Below are 25,998 nucleotides of genomic sequence, written 5' to 3'. Positions count from 1 at the left end.
AAAGTATATATATATATATATAATGTAATTATTGTTTTAGCTTTATTGTGTTGGTATATGTTTCTCAATTTTCTGTGTGACTGATTTATTGATTCTTTATTTTTTACCACCCCTTGTCTCTTTAAAATTCAACAGTTTCGCTTTAAAATAATTGATTATAGATATAAACAACTAAAATATTTTTTAAATACTCCATAGTTAAACCATTGACGTTTAAGAAAATAAAAGCTGTCTGAAAGGGACTTTTTTTCATATTGGACTGCTTATAAGTTCTTTTTTCCTCGGTAAGCTAATGAAATATCACCTTTATCGTTTTAGTCTGCTTAACAATTAACCAATTAATAGCATTTTCCCTAAGCTAAGATCAATTTTTTCACTGAAAAATATATCTGGTTTTAACCTGATAGATATACGGAAATAATTCATAAAGATAGATGACTATCATCGTATCACGAAACTCCAGATAAGAAAATTTCCTTAAATACATATTTTATGTATGACGATAATAAATAACTACGCTCAGTAATATGAAATCATCGCTGTTGTTGAAAAAAAATATCCATTGCACCCAAACCTTTTCTTCCCTAATAAATACGAGTTAATTAAATTAAGGATTCTTTACAAAACTGAAATTAATAATTTCGATCTTTTAAATTTGTCACCAAAACCTGCTAATATATTTTTCAGGAGGTAGCTTCAACGCATACGATTAATATGTATTAGAAAAGATGGTGACGAATTAGCGAATGCTGGCGAAGTTTTCCATAAAAATATTTCAAGATTCTAACTGCTAGCAAGCAAAAGTCACCATCAATATTTATCGGAAGCGGAACATTATACTTCGGCTTCATAAATTAAGTAATGCGAAAACGAAAATCTATGAACGCCCGAAGCCAGACCAAACACTAAAAGTAAAATTTGTCTTTTAAAGAAACCTTAAGATCTTGTTGGTTCTAATCCACATGATGAGCAATCCATAAACATTAAGGTTCATGTCTGAAAGAGGGGGAGGGATTCGAATTGCGACTGCATAAAGAGGGGTTGGATTTTCGAACTATATTCCCAGTGGGACTATCGCTCAGAATTGGAGTTCTTGAAGAAGAATCCAACTTCGTCAAAAGTTTCGTCAATTGATTAGATTATGATATGATTAGTCTTTCGACCGTGGCATACGAGCAGAAATTAAATTTTGGCGGGCGCATGTTTGGCTAGGAATGCTAAATACTTTTGATGGAAACAGTGTACAAGGGGGGAGTATTTATTTAATTTTACTGGAGTCGGCTTCTCGCTCTCTTTTTTCTCCCTTTTGTTGCATCAATCGTTTGGTGTTTTGATCAAGACCGAAAAGCGAGAAAGAGCTCATAATAGATGGTAGGGTTCGTTTGTAAAAGAATAAAATTAGTATTGTGTGTACCATTTTAATTAGACTGTTAATTCTAAATCTATTTTTCCGTTTTCCTAAAAACGAGCGCCTCAAGTCCAGGAATATTTGCTAATACTTTTCATTCTCTGAGATTTTAACTATCACTGAAGTTTCTTTGAAGCTTAAGTGATTTGTGAATATGAATAAATAAAAACGTTTTTTTTTCTTCCTTCCTTTCCAGGATGTCTGTGATGATATTCACAATTAACGAAATAGCGTTATTGTATAAAATAATTATTCTGAACAGAGCGGTAAATTATATACCAGCTTTAAAAAAATGTATCAATGCAGAACGGACACTTTTTGACATGATGAGGCAAACAATTCTTTATGAGCACCGCTTGTTTAAATAAAAAATACTATAGTATCACTTACTTCGGTAAAATGTATTATAACACCTATCGGTTGCTCAAACTCTAGAAACTTGCCAAAAGCATGTTTTACGATTTTAATTTACCACCTTGTTCGTATGCAGTGGTTGTCTGACAAAAGCCCTTACTGCATATTTCAGTTATAATCCTGATCAATTGATACCTTATTACTTGATATCATTGATACATACCGTTGATTTTACCTTATAAATTCATATCATTGCCCATTGCCATTTGGAAAATATTTAGAAGTATAAACCCAGATTGGCATATGACAAAAAACTTGAGATTCTCAAGTTAGGAATGCTTTTTTTCTTCCATTTTTACTTCTAGTGCTTTTATATTTTTTTTATAATGAATGTACACTACATTTTACTATTATTATTTGTCTGACGCTTAAACATATTACAGGGCTCCGACTCCTCCTCGCTACGCTTACCAACTCCCCAGATTTGCTTCGTAATCATTTTTGTTTCTGGAAGATTAACAGAAATTAACATCAAAATTAAAAACTATTTCATTAAAAAAAACGAGATTTATATTGTTCTATTTTATTTATACACATTTAAATCCGTATTCCCTTAGTATAAGAGTTAAACTTACTGATTTTCGCTTAGTTACCCTCGCAATTTGCTCCAAAAAAGTTTTTTTTAATTCTTGTTTTTTTTGTTGCTGTAAAAAACCATTTGCATACTTATTTCTTTTTTTGGAGAGGAAATTATTTATTAGTTAAAAGTTTATTTTTCGATTTTCTTGGAAATTATAGCTACTTATTTTGTTACAATTAATCGATGGACATCTGCTTACAAACATCACCGATACCATTTTTGTTAAATATAACTTATACATTAAATAATTGTAAAACAGTAACTAACTACACTGTAAAAATTCCGAATCAAATCACGGTATAAAGTACTGGCACTTTTGTTGCATCATCCGTAATATTCATTTAATTAGAGTGATTCAGTGATTTTACTGTAACTATTACTGTAAAAATTACGGTTTGTCAGATTTTTATTCCGTAGCATGCTCCAGTAAAAATTAAATACTGGCACCCCAAGTGCTGATAGTATTTACCGTTATTTGATCCGGAATTTTTTTTTTTACAGTGTATGTTAATCATAAAATAATGCACAATAACATCATATAAGTGATTAATTTATAATAAAATGAAGGACAGTTTTAAGCTTTAGTTCTACGGTTTCAATTTTAAACAATAATCAAAATTAGAAACATAATAACAGAAAATAATATTAAGATAAGATGATAAATTAATATTACTGGTAAATATCTTTTATGCTGTTGACAAGGATATTTGGATTCTCTTAGTTTATAAATAATCTTATTAGTTTATTAATAATCTTGTTACAGAGCTTACCCATAACGTTTGAAAGATTTTCATTGGATGCTGTGACATCAAAAGATTTTTAGGTATATTTAAATATAGAAATGGTGGTCTGATAATGTATGAAACCAAATACTATTGTTTAAACAGCAATTCCTAATTCCTTTTTTATATAGTTTTTTCTTTGAAGATATATTTATCCATCATAAAAAAGTTTCTTTCAATAATTATAATCAAATTAAATTTCATGATAGTAAAAAAAAATATCATAAAGTATAACTTGTAATTGAATTACAAAAAAAAAAGATATATAATAGTTAAAAACACCATACACTTCATCTTAAATAGTGCACGAAATAAAGTAATTAAAAGCCCCAACTCTAAATCGTGCATTTCAAGCAATCGAATTTTCTTCCTTTTTTTAATTTTTTTTCTTCTTCTTCTTCCCTCACTTGAGAGTTTCTTAAAAAAAGATAACAAGTATATCTCTCTCCTCATAATACTTAAGTCTCAAAAAAAAATATTTAAAAGAAGCATTTAATTATACCAATAAAAATTTCATTCCCCTTTATATATTTTCCATGTTTAAAAAAAAAATTGAAAGAAAAGAAAAACATAAAAATAAAACTCTCTCTTAAAAATAGTGAGACGAAAAAATAACGTCAGCAAAAAATTCTTTTAAAAAGGGGGCTGTTTTTTTCTTTTTAAACTTTATTTCTTATCCATCGTAATTTTTCGAGTAATTTTAACACAATTTTTTTAAATTAAATAATGCTTGATTCTCCTTGCCGCTTGGGGAAAGGGAAAACGGGATAATATAAAAGTGAAAGACGAAGAAGAAAAAAAAATTTATCAAGGAGAAAAATGTATATTAAATATTAAATGAACCACAAAGTGTTCCTTAAAAATAAAATCGTTCCCATAAGGACGAGATAGTTTTAAGTGGAATATATAGGATCATCCTTAAGTATAAAAAAAAAAGAAGAAGAAGAAAAAATTAAGTAATAGAAAATAAGTGGGAAAAAATTAAGAAGTCGTCTTGGTGATTATGTTAAGATGGAGCAATGGAGAAAGGTCTATTCCCTAGTTGGTGTCATTTTGAAAGTGCTTGAATGAGTGTAGGGTTTGTTCATTAGAGTCCTTCGCTCCCTGTGTCCTCCATTTGTTTCGTAAAGAGTTTTTTTTTTCCACATTATTTAAAACTAATGATTTTTTTAACTGATGAATTAAGTATTTCAAGTGTTTTTTAGAAGCCTCTTCATCCTTTAATAGATTATGAATGCTTTATGTAAATTAGCATAATTCCTATAAAATTTCGAGCTAATTAGATTGCTTCCATTAAAATTTATTTCAGTGTATAAATTTTCCATTTCTTCATAATTGAGTTTTGATTTTTCCTTCTGTAATGAAATTATCAATTAGTGGAAAGTAAAAAAGAAAAATTTTATAAATATTTTTTTTAAAGAATTGAATTATTTTATTTTGTTTTAAATTCGAACTAATGATATTTTTCGTGACTCTGTTGTCAATGGTATTGTCGGAAATTGCGACGAATATTTTGGACATATAGCAGAAATTTTGTTTTCAAATATAGTGGTTAAAAGAATGTATCGTTAATTCAAAACTGTCGCTGCATTGATATAAATTGTGATTATTTTTATAAATAATTACATTAAATTCATTGAATTATAAAATTAAATTGAAGTTTCATTACATTATTGAACTAACCGATTATTCCGATAATGTTTAAAAAAACTTGCATGTTCAATGTATATCTCTTGTTATTTGGTTAAAATAACACTAGTAACTTAAAGTAAAAAGTTAAGAATTTTTTTATTTACTTGGGGACTACGCCTCTTTCTCGCATCACTCTCCAACTAAAGTAATTGCTTTTCATTCATTAGTGTTCTTTTTTCTTGAATATCATTATTTTCCCCAAAAACACGGAACATTTTGTTTTCAAAATATACAATTATTGTTGTTTTATGTAAGAACATTTTGTTAATTTGTTACTCGTAATGAAGTAAACGATTACCTAGATTTGGAAAATAATCATCTGTACTTGGAAAGGAATATAAATTGCAAAACTCAATAAGTAATTTTAAACAAAATTAATCTCAGTAAATTTTAACAATATGCAACAACTGGGAGACAGTCTAGTATTACAGTTCCTAATTTATAAGCTTAGTTACAGCAAAAATATAGCTCTGTCTGTTCACTTAATGTAAGATAAGTCAGATTAGATATTGTTTCCTTTTGCATGCTTATTACTACTTATTCGTTAATATTTCCAGCTGGCGGTACTCTTTTCAAAATGAAATTCTAATAATTCAGTGTGTTCATAAGAAATGTTCGCTTTTAACTTGTCAATTCTGCTTAATTTGTATCTAACTTCGTTTCAGCTTTTATTTAGCCTGCACGTGAAAAGAACTTTCATTCATAAATTTATAAACATATACCGTTAAGCGTTAATGCTATGACTGCTCACTCACTTGATATTTCAGCTCTTTCTGGCCATTTGTTCTTGCCATCAAAAATTTCATTTGTTTTTCAACAATTTACAGACGTATNTTGATATTGAGTTGTTAGGGCCAAAATTAAGGAGATATCTATACATTATAAGAAATTAGCCAGATCAACGTGAGCAAATCTTTAAGTAATTCTCTACTTTAATGAAGTTTTTAAAATTACTGTAACATTGCATTTTATTGAATACAGTGAATACTTTACGCAAACTATATTTATTTGGCTAATATTAAGCACAGCTGAACTAGAAAAACTAGAACTGAACTAGAAAAGTTAACTGTACAATGACTTGAAAATTGTGTTAACTGAATGTGTGTTAAAGTGTGGGGGGGGGAATTTTAACTCATTAAAGCAGAAGTCACACTTTTTGGATTTCGTAAATTAGTATTAAGTGTCATGGAGTCAACTAGAAAATGGCTTCGTGAAATCCTGTTTGAAAGTGATTATTTATTTATTAACTAAAGGAAACAAAAAAAATTTGCAAGATTGTTCTATGCGAACACTCAAAAAATCATCAAACTCTTAAATATATGTGGGACGCTAAAAAAATGTAAGACCCTTCCCACAATTTTATTTATATGGCATATTTTATTTATATGGTATATTTATGATCATCATTTTGTAAAACTTGAATTTTGTCTAAAACTTGATGAATTTTGCCTGAAACTTGCCAACCAAACCAAAAAAAGACGATAGTATGAATTGAATGTGCCAATCATCAGTTTCCAAATCTTTATTATTATTTATGTATTGAAAATAAATGTAACGACATTTGCTTCATATAATTATTTGTTTATGTGCTGAATTTTAATTTCTGGGTCGCAAAGCCGTCTCATTTGCAAAGAAAAATCAGATCAACAAAAGTCGTTTAAAAACGTGTTAGACGATCAAAAAGAAGAACTGATCAACAAAAGTAATTTAAAAATGTGTTAGACGGAGTTAATTAAATAAATTTATGTATTATATAATGAATACCTTTCTAATTTAATTACAGTTTCATTCGGCATTTAAAAATCACGCTCATCATGTCATAAGCTATTAGGAGTCGACAATATTTGTTTAAAGGAAATAGCGTTGTTTTCCTTCTAAAAATGAGTTTAGCTTCTGAATTCTATTTAAAATCAATGTTTTATTATGATGCTACTTTGTAAAATGACACTATTGATTATCAGAACATAGAAGTAAGGGAGTAAAACAAAGCGAACTAATATACATCTGAAATTCTTGACAAATGTATGTAATAATGATCCATATTACACTAACATTTTTATGGAATTTGACTAAATTATAATTTAGAGTTTTGATTCTTTAGTTTAATGTGAAATGGAAATTAATACGGTGTCAGCTAAAATACTAATATCTAATTTCCTTCGCAAGTCAAACGAAAATGTATGTGAATTAGCTTTTATTAATTTTTGCTGAATTTAGTAGAATATAACATTTAAATGAAACTAAAAGTATCTGACACGCTCAATAAATAAAATTTGAGCTATTTGTGGTATTGTAGGGAAATAACTATTAATTGAAACTATTAATGGAAGAAAGTTTTAAGTTGTCAGTTTTGAAGGGAAAAAAAAGAAATTTCCTGGAGAAAACTCTTATTTAGTATAATTTAACTACGAAAATTATTGATTTATTTTACCCAGTCACTAAATATTGGAGATTCTATTAGAAAAGGTGCTAAGTGATCTTTTTTTTCTTCTTTTTTTGTCAAATTTTTTATGGAAGAATGTTATAAGTGTTTTTGGCTAGAAAAAAACAATGTATCGAAAATATACCTTTGTGTAAGACTTCTAATGTTAAATGAAAGAGCAATGATTACGAACGCTATGACGCGAACAATTTAAGTAAGAGTTAAGAATTTGAATTTTTTCAAATTGGAAGCTTGTGGACATGTGTGGCTTGCATTTTATATACTTAAGTGTTTGTTTACTTAAATTTACTAAAATTTCACTTCATATATTGAAACTGAGATTTCTATTTAACGGTACTATTCTGTTCGATTGGGGAAAAAACATTGATAAATGCATTAAACCATGGATTCAAACGCGTGATATTTCGAACAATATATCGGTTAATATTAAGTACACAGAGCTGGAATTTTTCTCGCATAATAATCAAAAAGTATTGGTAATGTTTGCTGTAAGATTATTTAAAAAAATAATTCGGCATATAAAGCATGCTATATCATACTTTAATTTAAAGGATATTAATATAAAGTTTGAGAACTCAAAATTCGTGATAAAAAAAATTATGTGAGCAATTAATTATTACTATTAATTGTTGGTATTCAAATGTTTTAGAATTTAATAAATTTAAAAGCTTCGAAACTGAAATGCCATTTGGATGAATAAAAATATTTATGTTTATGTTTAACATAAATATTTATGTTTAACATTTATGTTTATGTTTAACATAAACATAAAGTTGAATCAGTGATTTTTGAACTAAAAATATTTTTGGATATTTTACTTGAATTATTCTTATTCTAGCGCAGTAAAAATAGCTAAACTATTGACAAAACTCAAATATTCTTACCTGTTTCAAACTGTTAGGTGCCCTATTCTTGGTAAGTGGTAAAAAGAAGCACGTGCTTGAATGTTGGGTTTTGGCAAAAGAAAAATCATGTATTAGGTGGAGAAACAAACTTAAAAAATGCTATTTAGCCTGGTAGGGCATTGTTTCCGAAGTTTTTATTTTACTTTATTTATTTACTTTTTTTCATGTTGAATCGCATGATTATGGTTAAAGTCGAGGCTACAATAATAGTTTAGAAAGTTGAATGGTTTTATTTGCAAATACATTGTTTAACTTGTACCGATTTAAACAATTGACATTGTTATTTAAACAAATAAAGAACTCTTTCTTATGTATTAATTAGAAGAAAACTTATGTATTAATTAGAAGAAAAACACATGAATCAAAAGGACTAATACTGGTTTCAAACATTTGTTATGTATAAGAAATACAGTTTTTGCCTTGTTCAGGTTACTAAGGATTCAGTACTTTGACATATTTAGTTGCTAGGGCCAAAGTTGTTCCAAAATTCAGTTGATATTGAGTTGTTAGGGCCAAAATTAAGGAGATATCTATACATTATAAGAAATTAGCCAGATCAACGTGAGCAAATCTTTATTTTCCGGATAAATATTTATAAAATGTCTTATTTATGATAGTCATACTAATATTTAAGGGTTGTCTCAACTCCTTGACATGTCATATTATTGTCTTGTGTACTTTGTTCGCTTACAGCATTCATGTTTTTTGATACAACATCAAATTCAAATTTTGGATGAAGTTTTTTAAATTAATTCATGAATTCTACCAAGGCCTAGATTCAATTTACTAAACGGGTGGTGTAAAGTGGTTTTAAATAGCGCTTCATCACCAAACACCAAAAGAAGTGAAAACTTTCATTAAATAAGTATGTTTGAGGGAATTATATTTTGGTGTAATTTTGAGTTCTGTAATAATCAAAAATTTCTGTGTGAATAAAAGTAGTAAGTAAAAATTCCATCAGAAATTCAAAATTTTTGCTGGCTATTTCAAACAGCCCAACAATTTTAATTTTTATTACATTTTAAGTTATTTGGCATCTACAATGCTAAAATAGCCATTCCCTCAAAATTCTTCATTCCTCAATGCTGGCTGCTCTACACTACTGCCGCTGAACTAATTTGCCATATTTTATCATAAAACTTTTTTTTTCATTTTAAAGTAGCAGAATATTTAAAAGCAGTTCACCACAAAATTATTTCATTATAAACAATCTACTGAACTTTTTAAAGTGCCAGTTTCTGGTTGACGGTTAACGCGTAAGTTTAAATCTTATTCTTAACTATTATAATGCAAGTTAATTTCCGTTGAAATTCGAAATCATGCTGCAGGTTTGTTTTTTTCTTTTTTTTAAAATCGCTAGAAAATTTTGAGGCTTGGATTTCTAAGAACTCTTAAAGACAGACAAATTAGTAATTATTATAAGTGAAAATATTAACATTAATCTTAAAAGACTAGCTTTACATTTCAATGTTGTATTACCCAACACAAATAAATCACAAGATATTTAAACAGAATTACAAGGTAAAAATCAATAAACTTTGTAATGCAAATCCTAATATGAATATCTTGGAAAAGGTTAAAAATTAAGACGGCAAAAACTCTAGATTGAGAAGAGGAGTACTTCAGGTTCGAAAGTATTGGTTCTTTAATTGAAAACTTACTTATAAAAGTAAAACTTTTCGAACGAATGCAACTGCTTAAAGTACATATCTCTTTCGTAAATCACAAATCAGGATTAGAACTGAATCTTCTCAGAAACTTTGGACCGAACAACTTTTTCTTAATTTCTAAGAGAGTGAAATGAAGCGGGAAAATCCTTATTCCATTTGAGGGAAACTTTGCCTCTCATATACTAAACTTTTACAAATTCGAACTCACTTTTTTTTATTATTTATTTATTTATTCTCTTAATTTTTCAAAATTTCTCTTCCAATCACTGAAAACATTCCTCCCGAATTCCAATCACGGTTAATTAAACGGGATTAAAAATTTTGATGGGTAAGTGAATTAATTTTCCCGTTTTCGGGATAGAAAGAAAAGGGCGTAGTAGCTTGTATTTATTTTAAAACCTAGGAATAGTAAGGGGGGGAGATAAAAATATTTCTCTTGCTTACTAAACCCTTGTAGAGAAATCAAGTGTCATTACTCGAGAAATAAATATATTACTGGTCGGGTTAAGACCCCTCCCTACTCCCAAACCCTCCTTTTACTTGGAATACAAATCCCTCCTGCAAAACCCTGCAACCCATCTGAAAATTATTAAATCATGAAGTAGGAAATTTTCTCTAGCATCCCTTTCTCTTTTTTTTATTTTTAATCGTCGCGCCGAAAGTATTTGTGTGTAAGTGTGTACTTTTCTAATAAATATGCATCTCTTTCTCCCCCTTCACCCTCCGCCACCACCTGATTCGAACTTTAGAAAACCGAAAATTCGAACCACCCCTCGTACCACCTCTTACTCCCAAACTATTCCCTCAATTTTTGAAAACCCTTTGGGCACTGAAGCAGTAAGGTTCTAAAATACTGAAGAAAATACTAATGCGGATCTAGAGGGGTGGGGGGGGGGTCGCTCTTTGAAGGAATCCGTTCGTCCGTCTGTCTGTGTGGACCGTCCGCCTATCTATCCATCTATTTCGCAGAATAATAAGGAGAGTTAATTTAAACAATGTAATCACATTTAGCTTAATTGAGTTTACTGGAGTAATTGAATTTATGCTGATTTGCTGCATTTCGGTTTATCTGTTTAGCGCCTAGGCCGTTTCCCTTCGGATTTCTATGCTCCAATAACTGCACTAAAATGACATAAGGCAGCAAGCTCCGAAGGATAGATAGATAGGGGAAGAACTAGTACACCCCTTATTACAGAAGGGAGGAGGAATTTCGAATAAGTCTTTGCAGCTCTGCTGAGTCGGAAACGGTTAAAACTGAGTTTATTCTTTTTTTTTTTTCTTTCGAAATTTTTATTCCAGATTTGGTGCAGAAGGGGGTGATTCTTTTGTTCGATGTTCATTCTACCCCCCTCCAAAAAAATAAGCAAACGATATAGGTTTTATCTCTTTCTCTCTCTTAACTAAAAGAGTTGTCGACGAAATGGAACCGAAAAAAAGAAGGTGCGAAAAATGCAAGTTAAGAATTGAAGGGGAGGGTTCTCTGAGGGGAGGGAAGGCAAAAATTAAGTGATACTCCCACTAAGGGAATTCCGTTGCTTGTAATTATTCACCACAGTGATGTAAAGCAACAAGAGAGAAACTGGAAAGGGGGGAGAAAAAAAGGGAAAAATAAATAAGCTTGGTGATGAAAGTCGCTAAAACTGTTTAAAATTTAAATGGGTTCTTCATTCGTCGTCCACGCCCTACGGGGATAATATGAAAGTAAAAGAAGTTAACAAGTTTTAATTTTCATCAGATAAGGACCTCATATATATGTTAGATTAGCGAAAAGGCTTGCTGAATTTTTTTTTCCTTGGGGTGTAAAACTAGAAGAAAAGTTCTGAATACGGTTTTGAACTAGATTAACTGAAAATAAGACAAGAGCAAAATAGGAGTGGTCCCAGAACAATTTCTAATTAAAATTCAGAATGACAAGGTCTTGAAACATTTTTTGTTTTCTTTCTATCGTGAAATATATTCTTTTTGGGTCATCAAAATATGCTGATATTTAAACAAAACTATTTAAATGAAAGTTATTGAATTATGACTTCGTTTTTGCCATGGGACATATTCCCCGAAACAATATATTTTTCGAAAAAAAAGTATGTTTCGACCGTTTATTAATGAAATAAAACTCATTTCAAATAAACGCAACCATCCTTATCAGTTAGAGTTCTTGAGGGTAACAATAATAATAAAAAAGGGTTTTTTAGAAAAGCTTTTACTGACATCAGGTCATTCTTTTACTGATGCGAGGAGTGACCCATGTTGAACTGTTCGCCTGTCATTTTGAATGGTAATGTGCTGAAATTTGAAAGGTAATATAGTCCACGAAATAGTGCATTTTTTCGTTAAATAGTACATATTTCGTTAAAATCTTTTCTGATTAGTCCATTAAAATTAGACCTTTTTTTCGGAAAAATTAGTAACCAAGTTTTTTTTTTATAAAAGGCTTTGTTGTGGTTTTATAAATGATACCTGAAAACTTGCCTACTCACATCTGTATCCTTCTTTAGTGACTTGAGGGGAGAATGAGGGAATTTGAGGGTGATTTAAGGGGTGAATGAATGGGGTTGAATGAAGGGTGATTTGAAGGAAGAAATATATTTCTTTTAAACATGCAAACGAGGCAATGTTTCCGATGTATTTTTTGATACTGAATTGAAAGAGAGCAATACCGAGATGATTGGTTTAATATTTTGAAATATATAAAGGGTTGGTGTACAAAAAGTACAATTTGTGTATTGGCAATTATTTACATATCTTACATTCCGATACAAAATATCGCGTTCTTGTTTCCTTCATATTGTTTCTCGCTTACTGAACTAAGACCAAACAAGAATCAAAGAGCTAATATTTTAAAAGTTAAAATGTTTTTTTTTGTGTGTGTTAAAAGTACCATTGATGAATTGCACTTATTATGAAGTAAACCCTTATAACTTCAAAACTATTAATCCTATCAGCTCGAATTTTATTTCATGAAATTCATTTCAGAAGGTAATCAGCTTGAAAATTTGTAAATAAGTTAAAAGTAGTAATATTTTCATAATTTTTTTTAAATTTGTTTCAATGACAGAATAAGAATTTAAGTTATACAGGGTTATTCATAATTCCCTCCAGGGTTTCGAAGCGTTATAGTAAAAAAACGCAGACGAATATGGCAAAAAAGAACATATGAAATTATTCCGAAAGTATTCAAGTTTTAATTTAAGCAGTTGCCGGTAGATGGCAGTAACATGTACCACTAAAGCCAGATGTAGTAAAGAAAAATGGCATTTACAGGCGGAGGAAATTATGCATAACCCTGTAGAGATTTATGCGTCCAAGTTATTTTTTTTTCTTTTTACCCTTTCAAATGATAAACTGAACCCATTAATAAAAAAAACTTTTAAATTGTAATAAAAAAAATTATTGCGTTAAGTTGAAATTTTATTTAATTTTTCGACAAGTCTGCTCAATAAGTAAATTTTAACGAATTCCATGCAATTAAAAAAGAGTGAAGCACTATACTGAAAATTCTAAATTAATTAATAAATATTATGAAAATTATTTACTCTGAAGATAATGTCTCCTTCTCAAAAGAATTTGATTTAGGTGCTCAAATGCCAATTTTATCATGACAAAAAAAATTATATAATTGCATAATCAAATAAGCAAACTTTAAAAACAAACTGATTCATAGTATTAAGATGAAGAGTTTGTGTGCCTCTCTCATAACTCCAGGACCGTTTATGCTGGTGTCATGAAATTTGAACAGTGGGGGTAAGAGCAATTTTAGCCCCCGATCCAAAAATTTCAATTAGATCGTTCTGGAGAGACGTTTGAAATTGAAATTTTATCATAGGTTGCCATTGTTTCTTAGCCAACTATAATCATTATTTTAAATCAAATTCTAAATCATTCTGTTTTACCAAATATTTTAAATATAACATCACTGATGTCTGCTAGTTAGTAGCTCACATTAATCGAAGAAGTTTATTGCTCGTTCGTTAATATTTAATCATATTTTATTCATTGCGTCATATAAACTCAAGTGTATGAATTATAGGTGGACTACTTCACCGAATTAGTATTTCTGAAGTTATCTGAAACCCCGTGTTTATTTTGTTTATAGTTATGCTATTAAAACATGTTTCTATAAAGCTGAATACTTTGAAATCAACAGTTAATAAAGCAAAAATGATAAGGTATGTGCTAAGAGGCGAACTTGGTATGATACTAATTCATTTAAGAGAAGAGGAAGAAATTGCCATGGTTATTATTAATGTCAAAGATGCTTAAATAATTTTTATAACAGCTATTAATTGAAACAGAAAATAATCTATGTACTAAAATACAAAAGTAATAGAGAAATGTTGCTAATTTTTAAGCGCCGTCAGTTGTAAATTAAAATGATAGCAAGCATTGTTAAGAATTTATGTTAGTGTTCTTTTTTTATTAATATTCTGCATCCAAAATGAACTGTCCTTTCTTAGAATTATTTTCTAAGAAAAGCAATCTTGAAAAATATACATGCTTTTTTCTGGAAATATTTTTCTACACAAGTAGTTAGGGATTTGAAACTATTATTTGAGACTTTTGTTTTTCGAGAATTGTAATAGCGGTAACATTTTTATTGGCTACCACATTTGCTTTAGAAACCCGAAATGGTGATGACATTGAGTTGAACCAGAATGGTTATTGACCCATTCAGCAGTTTTGTGGTATTCTGTTTAAGATTAATATACTAAAATATTTTTTTTAAAAAAACCATGTTCTATCTTTTTTTATAGCATTATCTAAATAATCCTCTCAAAATAACTTGCTTATGACAAAAGCAAAATAAAAACAAAATATCGATTAGAGATTCTGCTTATGAGTTTTAGCTTTTGTATACCACCGCAAACTGTTAAAACACAAACAATTGTTGAATAAACACAAATGTTGTTAAAACACAGACGTTGACAGACAATTTTAAACACACACTATATAAACTACTCAAAAGACTATAAAATTCATTCCCAACAAAATTAGTATACAAGGTGTATCATAAAGACTGCTTTTAATATATATATTTTTACAACCCTTGTATAAAAGAGGGTGAAAACACATAAGCATAGGAGGTCGTCAATTAATATATTTAAGAGAGGAAAAAACAAAATCTCCATCAGCATATGACAAAATACAGCTGTGGTACTGGCGTACATATATATATATATATATATATACAGTGAAACCTCCGTTAAGCGGAAATTCATGGGACAAAAAAATTTGTCCGTTTACGGGAAGGGTACTCTAATAACAAAATTTAACACCGTAAATTGNCCGTAAGCAGCAGAAGTCATATATACTGTACTTTTTTGTCTTCATTTTTTTTTAAGGTATTCTAAAAATGTATTGTAAAAATGCATTAAGGGTGGTCTTCATGGGGCACCCTGTTACGAGAAACAAAGTATCTACCTCTTGATAGATTTTAAATTCACTAATGTCATTTAGAACATATACATTTTAACCACACATAGATTTTAAATTCACTAATGTCATTTAGAAAGAACAAAAATTGTAAAAAGCATGTATAATCTTAAATATAGATGCACTTTGTGGTAAAACAAAATAATGAAATGAACATTTTGTACAGAAATGTCACCACTCTTCATAAAAACACAAATATTTGTTTTTTGTTTCGATTGTTTTTGAATCTGAGCTCTTTAAACAATTAATCTTTCAAAAATTATTATGTTACAAAATTAATATTATTTTTTATTTTATTAATTTTGCAATGCGTTACTTTACTAGTTCTTAATTAAGACCATTATGTAATTTATTGCCATCATTTTTAAAAAAGATTTTAAAAATATGTACTAAGGATGGTCTATACGGAATACCTTGTATTAAGAAATAAATGGTCTAAAGATTTTTTTAAATTCATTTACTTCATCATTTTGAAAAGGAAAAGAAACGGAAAAAAAGGTCTTAAATATAGTTACACTGTATGGAATAGCTAAATAATGAAATGACTATATCTTACAAAAATGTGACCAATTTCTATAAAACCACTAATCTTCAGTTTCCGGGATTTGCTAATTTTTGAGTCTAAGCATTTTTCTTCTTCATACTTATTTATTTTATTACAAAATAAATAGTATTCCTTATTTGATTAATTTCGTTCTTCTGTTATTTTTCTTGATCTAATTTAATGATAAATGAGAAAAAGCCCCTTTTCAATTTTATTTTTTTAAATTTAAACCAATTATATATAAATGTGCAATTTTAGATTGTTCCCTTTAATCATGAAAGATTGCGCTTGTATCTTAAGGAAAGGATGTAAGTGAAAATCTAAATTAAGTTTCATTTGTTATTGGAACTCCTGTGGGGAATTGCTTCAGAGAGATTAATTTTAATTAGATTTTGTCATGAAATTACTGATCTTAAAATATTAATTCGCTTAACAAACTTCTTCTGAATTTCAATTAACTATTTGCTTAATTTGATGTCCTTTATTTACTTAAAACTATTTTTTTTTTTTTCGTTATGAATAATGCTATGGCCAAGATTGAAATTTTTTCTCCTTGTGATCTTTTATTATTATTTTGTTGTTGTTTTTTAAGTAATGTCGTATTTTTAATATTAAATCAGGAAGAATGTTTTTTATTTGACACAAAATGTTTATTTTGCATGTGCATTTTATTAACTTGTACTTTTTATTAATTAATATTTTTATAACTTATTTTGGAAATAAATAGGGGAAAAACTAAATCTTAAAACATTTTGAATGCGAGTGAAATATTAAAAGCAAGCTGAGCTTTTTTATTCATTTGATAATTTATTCTTCAAGGTCAAACTTTTACTCGCTTAACTGGGATAGGCGTTATAGTAATAATTTTCTCACCCAGCTGTTCCTAACAGTTGGTTTTATTAGCAACGATGATTTTTCGTATTTCTGGCATATTCTGCTTTCATAATTTACTTGTTCTAGTCTTGGGAAAGAGCGTCATATTCGAGCGCTCAAATCATGTTAGCTTGTTTTTCGACTTCATTTATTTAGCTAATGAAGTTTTTATTATTAAGTATCTTTAGTTTCCTTTGAATTATTCGTTTCGTGTTCTCGTATTTAACTCGAGGTTGATTACTAGATGGAATTGATAAATTTTAACGATAGCTATAAAATTTTCAAATCTCGGTTTGTATACATCGTTAACTAACAGTGTTTATTTAATCAATATAAATTAAATAAAGTATAACTTTAATGTTTATTAAGAATTATCTTAACTAAACTATTTTTTAAATAATAATTCTAGAATATGAAATCTATACTCCTGACTTTAAGTAGTTTACTTGCATAAAAACTTTTTCTAGCAACTTTTACCGTCCGCCTCCGTGGCCACTTTGTCCCACTTGGCCACTTTGTCGTGGCCACTTAAATAAAAATAGTCTAGCATACGATCCAAATGGAAATTTTAGCGTTTCGAAAACATTACATTTTAACCTCTTAACGATCGGTTAATTTTCAGGAAAACGGTCATAAAAGTACCTTTTTTTTAGTGCTATTTGATTAGTGCTGACATATAGTTTAAAATAAACTAACAATCTACAATTACCTTAAAAATATCCTGGTACTGCCATCTGATGTGTAAAATGAGAAATAAAATGTCTTCCTGGCAAAAGAAATAATTAGTTTTGATGGCAAAAGAAATGAATTAGTTTTATTCTTATTGGCTCGTTACTACTGAACACTCCAGCCCGGAAATATCACGGGAGCGAGAAATCGAAGGCGAATCCTCTCCCCGTCATTTTCACGGGAGCGAGAAGGAAGGGGTTAAAGAAATTAGGCTGAAAGGCATCATAACTGAAATAATTACAAGACTAATTACCAGCTAAATTCAGAAAATCAATATAAAGAAAAACAGGAGGAGATAAAAAGGTACATAACGATGAGTTTTGCTTTGGAAACAAGAGATTATCGCTCAATGTTTCAAAATTCGTCAGCAGATTGCACTGCTAACTGAAATACCGGTATCATTTAGCTATTAAAACAATTGCATAAAATCAGACAAATGAAGAAAGAAAAATTTATTGGCTCTAAAATTAGAAAATGTAAGCTACCAAAATCACACATACTATTGATGACATTCGTTACTGCTTTATAAAATGACAAAACTAGTCGACACCTTTGACAATTTTTCCACCAAGCTAAATTTTATTTATTACAATAGTTTGTAATAATATACAATAAATTCAGCAATATATTTCCAACTTACAGACCATTCTTACTTATTACAGACCAAATATCTGTTCGTATTCTCGTATATGCTCGCCGTAAGCAGCAGAAGTCACACAATCATAGCAATATTGTTTTTCTTATTGATTGTTTTTATCATTACGGTTATTGACTTTAAAGAAAGACTATCAAAGAAGAACATTTTTTAGTTTGTAGAATAGGCAGAAAACAATTTTTTTGTAACTTAATTTTGTGATTTAGCTTTTATTTAGTATTTGTGAAAGAACGCAGGAAAATCGCTCCAATTATAAATGGAATTCATTTATTCCATAAAAAATTAAAATACAGTAGAGATTGAAATAAAAAGCAACGGAAGCCAGAAAATAAGAAGTCAAATGAAAGTTCAAAACTTTTTTATTCTTTTTTATTTGTGTGGCAAGCAAAACAACGACAAAAAAAATTTCGATCTCGTAACTAATTCATTTTAAAAAATGTGTTAAATGTTTACAATGTTGCGAAGCAATGCATATTTACTGAAACAACTTTGATAAACAACTCCTTAAGATATTTTTTCTGGATTAATTCACAAAATAAAGTGACAAATCTAAATGCATCTGTATTTTTGTATTTTTCATTTTTCTGTGTGATTCATTACAAGTTATATTACCGCACGCTAGGACAAGAATAACTTATTCAAGACGTTTAAATAATTTTTTATTTTCTAATTATAGGGGCCTTTTTTACTTTCGATAAAAACCATGTAAGTCTTTTTTGTGGTTTTTTGGTTTTTATTTTAACTGACCATTGTTTGTGTGGTTATACGTGTTATTTTTCTGATTTCCCTTCAATGTATAGTATAAAATAAAAACAAATTTATACATGAGACACAATATTCAAATACCGGAGAGGAGTTTTTCTCAGCATGAAAAATGAAAGTTATGAAATAAAAGCCGAAGCCATCGAAGTAGCACGATAAAAATTCTTGTTTGCTATACGTTGCCTTCGGCAATATTATACATCTTTTTTTGATACAAATTCGCAAATTTTTAGGCAAATATTCTACCTAAGAAGATTATGTTCCAGCTATAGATAGTCTTATTTCATCTTGCCAATAGTAAAAAAACGAAGATAGATAAGAAAAAAAAAATTCTTTATTCAGAAAATGCGTAAAAATCTACCAAAGGGAATATTACTACTAAATATTAAAACATGATGTGTCAATATTACCATTGGTGTTAGAAAGTATCCAAATACATTATCAGTATTTTTTAATCACAAAAATTTAATGCAATTATCGATCAGTAAAAAATGCTCTTTCGGTATAAAATTTATAAACTAAATATCTTCTCCTTATCGCGGAAAGAAAAAAGTTATTTGTTTTAACGATTAACCACGTCAACAAGTAAAAATGATCATACTTGCGTTATTTAACTCTTTTTTTTTATTTCACATCTTAAGAATATAAATACAACGATTTTCCATTTTCAAATCATTCCTTCTTTAAAACGTTGAAGAGCTCTCTTCGAAATAAACCGCAATCAACGATTTTTTTTTTCCACCCTCCGATTTCATCTTCATCTGCGGGCGGTAATTTTTAAATCTCATTACGAATCAGTGAGTTTTCTCGATTGAGCGGGTGAAGAATACTTGCTTAAAGCAAATTAAAACCCATTTGTTCGCTGAAGTTTTACAGATATTTGGACTTACAAATTTATCTCTGCTATCCATGATTCCTTAAAACACATAATTGAATCTCATTTAATTAAAGACATTTTCAGTACATATCGTTATCCAATTAGTTTTCGCCTCACTAAATATATAACAGCGTAATAAATGCGATGAGGGGAGGTGGGAGGGAGGAGGATTGGAAAATCGTGCAAAAAGCGCGCACGTATTGGCTCCCAATTCGCTTCCAAATATTTGAGGCCTGTACTAAATAAATGTTTATTTAATTCATTTGTGATCTTAAACAACAAGTATTTGGTAGCTCTTGTCCGCGAAAATTCAAACAATGAACCAAATTATGTAACCCAATTATAAATTACGATCAGTTCTAAATTGCATTATCCAATTTACAATTTATTTTCTACCTTCAAAACTACATCTGCGAGGGTAGATAATTAAATAATGGAAAACGACGCTGAAGTAAATTTTTTTTTTTATATCTGATATGTTTTTCATTTTTTTTTAGTGGAGAAAATTTAACAAGCGAATTAATTTTTCAAGAAACGGAGTTAGTTCATTTACAGTGTAAAAATTCTTGTTTTTCTCGTTTAAGGTTTTTAAAAGGTATAATTCTATCATAATTTGGCTTGTCACTCGTACGACAACCTCTTAATTCAGTTTGACTCTAGGCAGTGTTTTATTTTTGTTTCAGAGGATTCGTAAATTTTTAAATGGAGAAAAAATTTGGTTAAATTAAAATCTAATTCCGACTTTTACCCTTGTGGATTTGCAGAAAATTATGAAGATGGTGTGTTTATTTTGAAAGAATGTTTAATTCAAGTTTGTTTAATTTAATTTCTCCGTTCCATCAACAGACAGTTTAGAAAAGACTCTAGAGGTTTTACTTTGTCTAATTTATTCTTATGCTTCAGGAATAACTTAGTTACAAATTGTTTTAATTAAAAAAAACAGTGCGAAGTTTTGAAAGTAATCTAATTTGCAATTTTAAAATTGTTTAAATACTTTAAAACCTGTTTGCAAAAAATTATTTAAAATAAATTAACTCAGTTCCTTCATCCCTGATAATCATCTTGTTATTTATGTATTGAAACATGGAGCATTTTAAATGCATTATAAGAAAAATGCTTTCGCCATTGAGCCGTGATAGGTCAGTGTTTAAGGCACTTGACCACGATTATGAAATAGTGAGGCTCTGTCCTTGGTGATAGCTTGAAGCTTACACAGCTTAATATGATGGCTTATCAGCTTTTTTGTGGCGTAAAGGCGGCTGGCACTCAATGCCCACAACATTGCCACCATCATGCCATTGGTCCCGAATTTGTGGAGCCTTAATCTTCATGTTTCAATCCTCCTGGCCCAAAACGCACTGTTTCGGGAATTCTTTACTTTTTCATTAAAATACTCTTGATCCTTTGCATTGTTTACAAATGATCAAGTACCTAGGTTTAGTAAAATGGCTTTGTCTGTCCTTTTAAACCACCAGAGCGAGGCACCCCAATCTGCTAGAAAATTGTAGATTTTTAAGATATCTTTATAGGAAGCATATGACCATATAAATTTTGCATTTGACCATTAAAATCAAATCTGTTTTTTTGAAAGATAAGTACTCTAATGGACTGTATTCATGAATTATGTAAATCTACTTTATAGATATTAATATATTTTTGCTATTTCAGTTTCTCCTGCAAACGAAGATCTAAAAACAGAAAAGTAAGCTGTTTTTATATTGGTTTTATCATTTGCAATAAATCTCATTAGGTAATTTTAAATACTCATTCATATTTTTCAGAGAAAATGAGCAAGTAGGAAATATTGCATTCAAAGAAGAAATAAATGTATGCGGTTCTCAAAATCAGGTATTTACATTTTCTTCATTATATGTATTATTAATTATTATTATTAATAATGTTATTTTACTATAGTCTTACTTTGTATTTCTTGAAAAATTTCTGCTACTAAAATGTATATTATCTTCAAATCATTTTCACATTTCGTCAGCGAGTTTGTTTTTATTCTGGACAAAGCTTAAAAAGCGGTTATAACAAAATGGATGCATAGCTCAAAATGCGTATTTAAGAAGCGAGCACAGCTCAAAATGTATTTTTAATAAAATGTATACACAGCTCAAAATGCGTGTTTACAAAAGTGGACACAACTCAAAACATGGTTTTAAGAAATCGATACACAGCTCAAGATGCGTGTTTAAAAAAGTGGAGAAAACAAAGAAATGCGATTTTTTTTAATGATCCCAAATTCCACAACAACTTCCTAGCTTTTTTAAACATTGAATGTATCATTAGGGGGGGGGGGCAAAGTCCCAGACTTCGGAGGCTGGGTATGATACAGATGTCCCTTTTCAGATAGGTTTTTGTTTATGTTGAAGTTGTGTATTTAAGAAGTGAACACAGCTCAAAATGCATTTTTAATAAAACGTATACACTGCTCAAAATGCGTGTTTAAAAAAGCAGACACAATTCAAAACGTGGTTTTAAGAAAATCGATACACAGCTCAAAAGGCGTGTTTAAGAAAGTGGACAAAACAAAGATATGCGATTTTTTAATGATCCCAAACTCCTCAACAACTTCCTAACTTTTTTAAACATTGAATGTATCATTAGGGGGGCTGAGTCGCAGACTTCGGGGGCTGGGTATGTTACAGATGTCACTTTTCAGATAGGCTTTTGTTTATATTAAAGTTGAGTTTTATACAATAATTCTAAAAAATGGAATAAATCCATATACAGTTAAGCCTGTAATCAAGTAACAGAAAAAAGAACTCTGTCCTCTTTTTTTTCTTTAAAATGTTCTCTTTATTCAGCTTTGTTATTTTTATTATAATTAAATTTAGAGATGTTTTAAAAATAAACAATTTTCTCCGTTTGTTTCTTTGCGCTTTAACAACAGAAAATTTTAAACGAATAATCTGCATATGCTAAAATAATCTCCGATACTTACTACCGTGCCAAAGGGTTTCTGCTAACGAGTCTGTAATATATTTTCAAAGTGACTACCTTTATCCGCAAAGCAGAGCTAAGAATTTGTCTCTGTTATGGATCTCATCTTCCCCACTGAGAGTTTGAACCAGCCCTCTTACTAAGACATTTTAGGGAAGCTAAAGTCTTGCGCGGTTTAGATCTTCAAGATGAACAACCGGAAATATTCGTTGATTTAAATCTGGCGAATAAGGTGGCATTTCGTGTACTGTAAGAAAGTCATAAAACTATTTTTGAATAACGTTGATTATATGTGTTGAAGATTAATCTTGTTGAAAGGCAATTTTTCGTTTTCAAAGAGCTTTTGTGTTCATAGATGCTTAAAAGCTTTGAGACATGTTACGAAAGAAAATACTTAGTTATAAACTTTATCCTGGTTATTTCTCGTCATCTTATAAGTACACAGTGGTACGTAACGCCAACTTTTTAATAACATGACATATTTTCATATTGTTTTTGATATTCTGCTTGTCGATACGTGTGTTGCTGACAATCATCATGTTCAGGGCCGTGGTGGCTGAGAGGATAGAGCGCTCACTTCCCAATTAGGTTACCCGGGTTCGAATCCCAGCAATGGCTGGTTGATACGAAATCAACTCCCAGCTCGCATCGACCTCAGTGCTGACATAAAATATCCTCAGTGGTAGACAAATCATGGGTTAGAATTTCCTCTCCATGTAACGCAAATGCGGGTTAGTTCCATCAAAAAAATTTCCACAAAGGCAAATTTCCCTCAATACTTGATCCAGGAGTTCCCTTGTTTTATAGATTGGGTTCAAAATTACTTGGCTACAGAGTTCAATAGTCACGAACTCAGAATTAAATCAACTGCACAACATCGGTTATAAAATAATATTTAAAAAAATCGCAAGGTTCAACAAATCTTAATATTTAAAACAATTTGACTTCAAACTAACTACTTTACATTGTGAAAATGTAATGAAGTTTTCATATGGTTATACGCTTAAAATGTATACAACTTTACTGCGAAAATAGTCTTTTAGAAATTTCTTAGGGTGATTAGGTAAGTTTCGTTGAGCTTAACTTTATGCAACGCTGCCAAATAGAAAGATTTGGTTATGATATTTAAAAATATGTTTTTATGAATTTCAGTATCGCTAATAAAATGGATTGAAAAGGGGCAGAAATAGCATTTTTATAAAATGGTTTAATCGAATTCATAATTTCGAGACAAAAATTTACATTGAAATATGACAAGGGCAGATTCCCTTAATCGTCGATTAGTAGAGTTTGACCATCGTTTGGCGAATAAGATGGCCTAATATACATATCTGTATATCACCTAAATGAAGTTGAACTTTATAGGGTGACAAGAAATAACCTGGACAAGGCTTAAAACCAAATATTTTTACCGTAACATGTCACAACTTGTTTGAAGTTGACCCAAACGGGAGAAGTGACCCAGCCACTTTAAATTTTTAAAAGATTTATTTCAATGTATAAATACCAAATATCGATGCAACAATCATCAGAAATTTTTCGTGATGGGAGAGAGGAAATTACTTTAATTACTTTATCATAGTAATTATTATTTTAATTATAATCGAAATTACTTTAATGAATCTCGCACAAATCAATTCAACCAATCAAATCAACCAATCAATTCAAATTAACCAATGCATTAATTTCGTCCTGAACATAATTTCACCAGAACATTCTTTTTAATTTTATAAGGATTTTATAGATAAGATCTTTTTAACGATTTCATCATTTTCAATAATTGTTTCGAGATTTTAGATTGGTATGAAGGATTAGCTGATATACAACTAACGTTCTTGTACAGAGTATATAAGTAAAATAGAAAATCGTCAATATATCAGTACTGAACAACACTACGAAATCATGCAAAACTGAAAGACATATACCGACATAGTTAATACATCTAAAATAATTCCAATTATTTTTTTTATTTATTTATTGTCGTTTGTTACCCTTTCCAGCGGTTTTGCGATATTAAATTAAACAAAAAACAATTTTTTTGTGTTCATCTCATCCGAATAAAGAAACTCGCTTTAAGAGAATTAAATAAGCACATGGTATCAGATAATTTCAGGAATACTAAGAATACTAATTTGGTGACGTAGTCCACGCTTTCCACCACGTTAGCGTTGTTCTTTGAGTGTATCGAACATAGTGAATAAAAAGTAATTAAATGTTAGAGTATGTGCAATAAACTATTTTTTTATCAGTTAGTTCTGTAAGCTAACAAATATCACTGATGTTATCTTTTTTTTTTTTAATCCGTCTTTGAACAGCCGACTCAATTTTGGGAGCCTTGTGATTTTGAACCAATCCAGAAGACAAGGAAACTCCCTAGATGTATTGATTTGTTATGGGAACATGGAGGACTTTGCGACTAGACAGATTTAACGTGCATCAGTCACCATTTACCACGCTGGGCGACTTCGGCCGGCTGGGATCGAACCCACGAACTCTTGGCCAGGGGCCCAGTGCTCTACCAACCAGGCTATCACGGCCTAAATGTTATCTTTAAAATATTTGATAAAAAAATCAAAATCAAAATAAATCAAAAGATCAATAAGATAAATCAAATGAAATCAAAAGATTAAATTTCTTTTAGCACTCACACTGTTCGTATTAGAACGTTTTCATATCGACGGAGACTTTTCCCCTGATTCGAACTATTAGTGTGCCAAATTTCATCGCTCTAGATGGGATGGATTAGGAATCAATTAAGGACACAAAGGTGGATTGTCAAAGATTCATTTTTATACATATGTAGAGTTTCATAGAGTCATTGTTACTTAATATTCACTTAAAAAATATAATAATAATACTTTTCTGTCCCTTTTCATCTAGATCACGTAAGTAATATACTGAGTCATGTTATATGTAAAAATCTAATTTTTGAGCATAATCTCATGAATAATATGGCTAATTGTATACTTGTTGTATTAAATTTATAATCTAATGTACATTGGCATAATATATAATTGTATAAATTATATATTATGCCAATGTACATTATAATGTACATTGGTATAAATCTAATCGTTTACTAGATTTTTAACATATTCCATTCTTTTTCATTCACGTCTCTTCGAGTCTGAATTTTGTGGTGCTGCCATCTTTATAAGAAAAGCAATACTAAGACTATAAGCGAAATTATTTGAGCGAAGTAAAGAAAAGTAGAACTTACATAATAATTTTAAGTTTATATATATATATATATATACGTACATATATGCATATTAAATTTCTTCTCTA

The 25,998-nt window shown here is 29.6% G+C and overlaps 1 protein-coding gene across 1 annotated transcript in view; it reads left to right on the top strand.

Annotated features, from left to right (window-relative positions):
* Positions 1 to 25,998, top strand: part of LOC107439859 (caspase activity and apoptosis inhibitor 1) — a 103,149-nt gene that overhangs the window by 72,048 nt on the left and 5,103 nt on the right. The window contains exons 6-7 of the mRNA XM_016052590.3: positions 21,433 to 21,466; positions 21,546 to 21,612. Coding sequence (XP_015908076.1) covers positions 21,433 to 21,466; positions 21,546 to 21,612 — 101 coding nt within the window. The remainder of the gene's footprint in view (positions 1 to 21,432; positions 21,467 to 21,545; positions 21,613 to 25,998) is intronic.

Source organism: Parasteatoda tepidariorum, chromosome 7, assembly GCF_043381705.1.
Source record: "Parasteatoda tepidariorum isolate YZ-2023 chromosome 7, CAS_Ptep_4.0, whole genome shotgun sequence".
In the NCBI taxonomy this organism is placed as follows: domain Eukaryota; kingdom Metazoa; phylum Arthropoda; class Arachnida; order Araneae; family Theridiidae; genus Parasteatoda; species Parasteatoda tepidariorum.
Note: the sequence above shows the minus strand (reverse complement) of the source record. Positions and strands in the feature narration are given on the sequence as shown.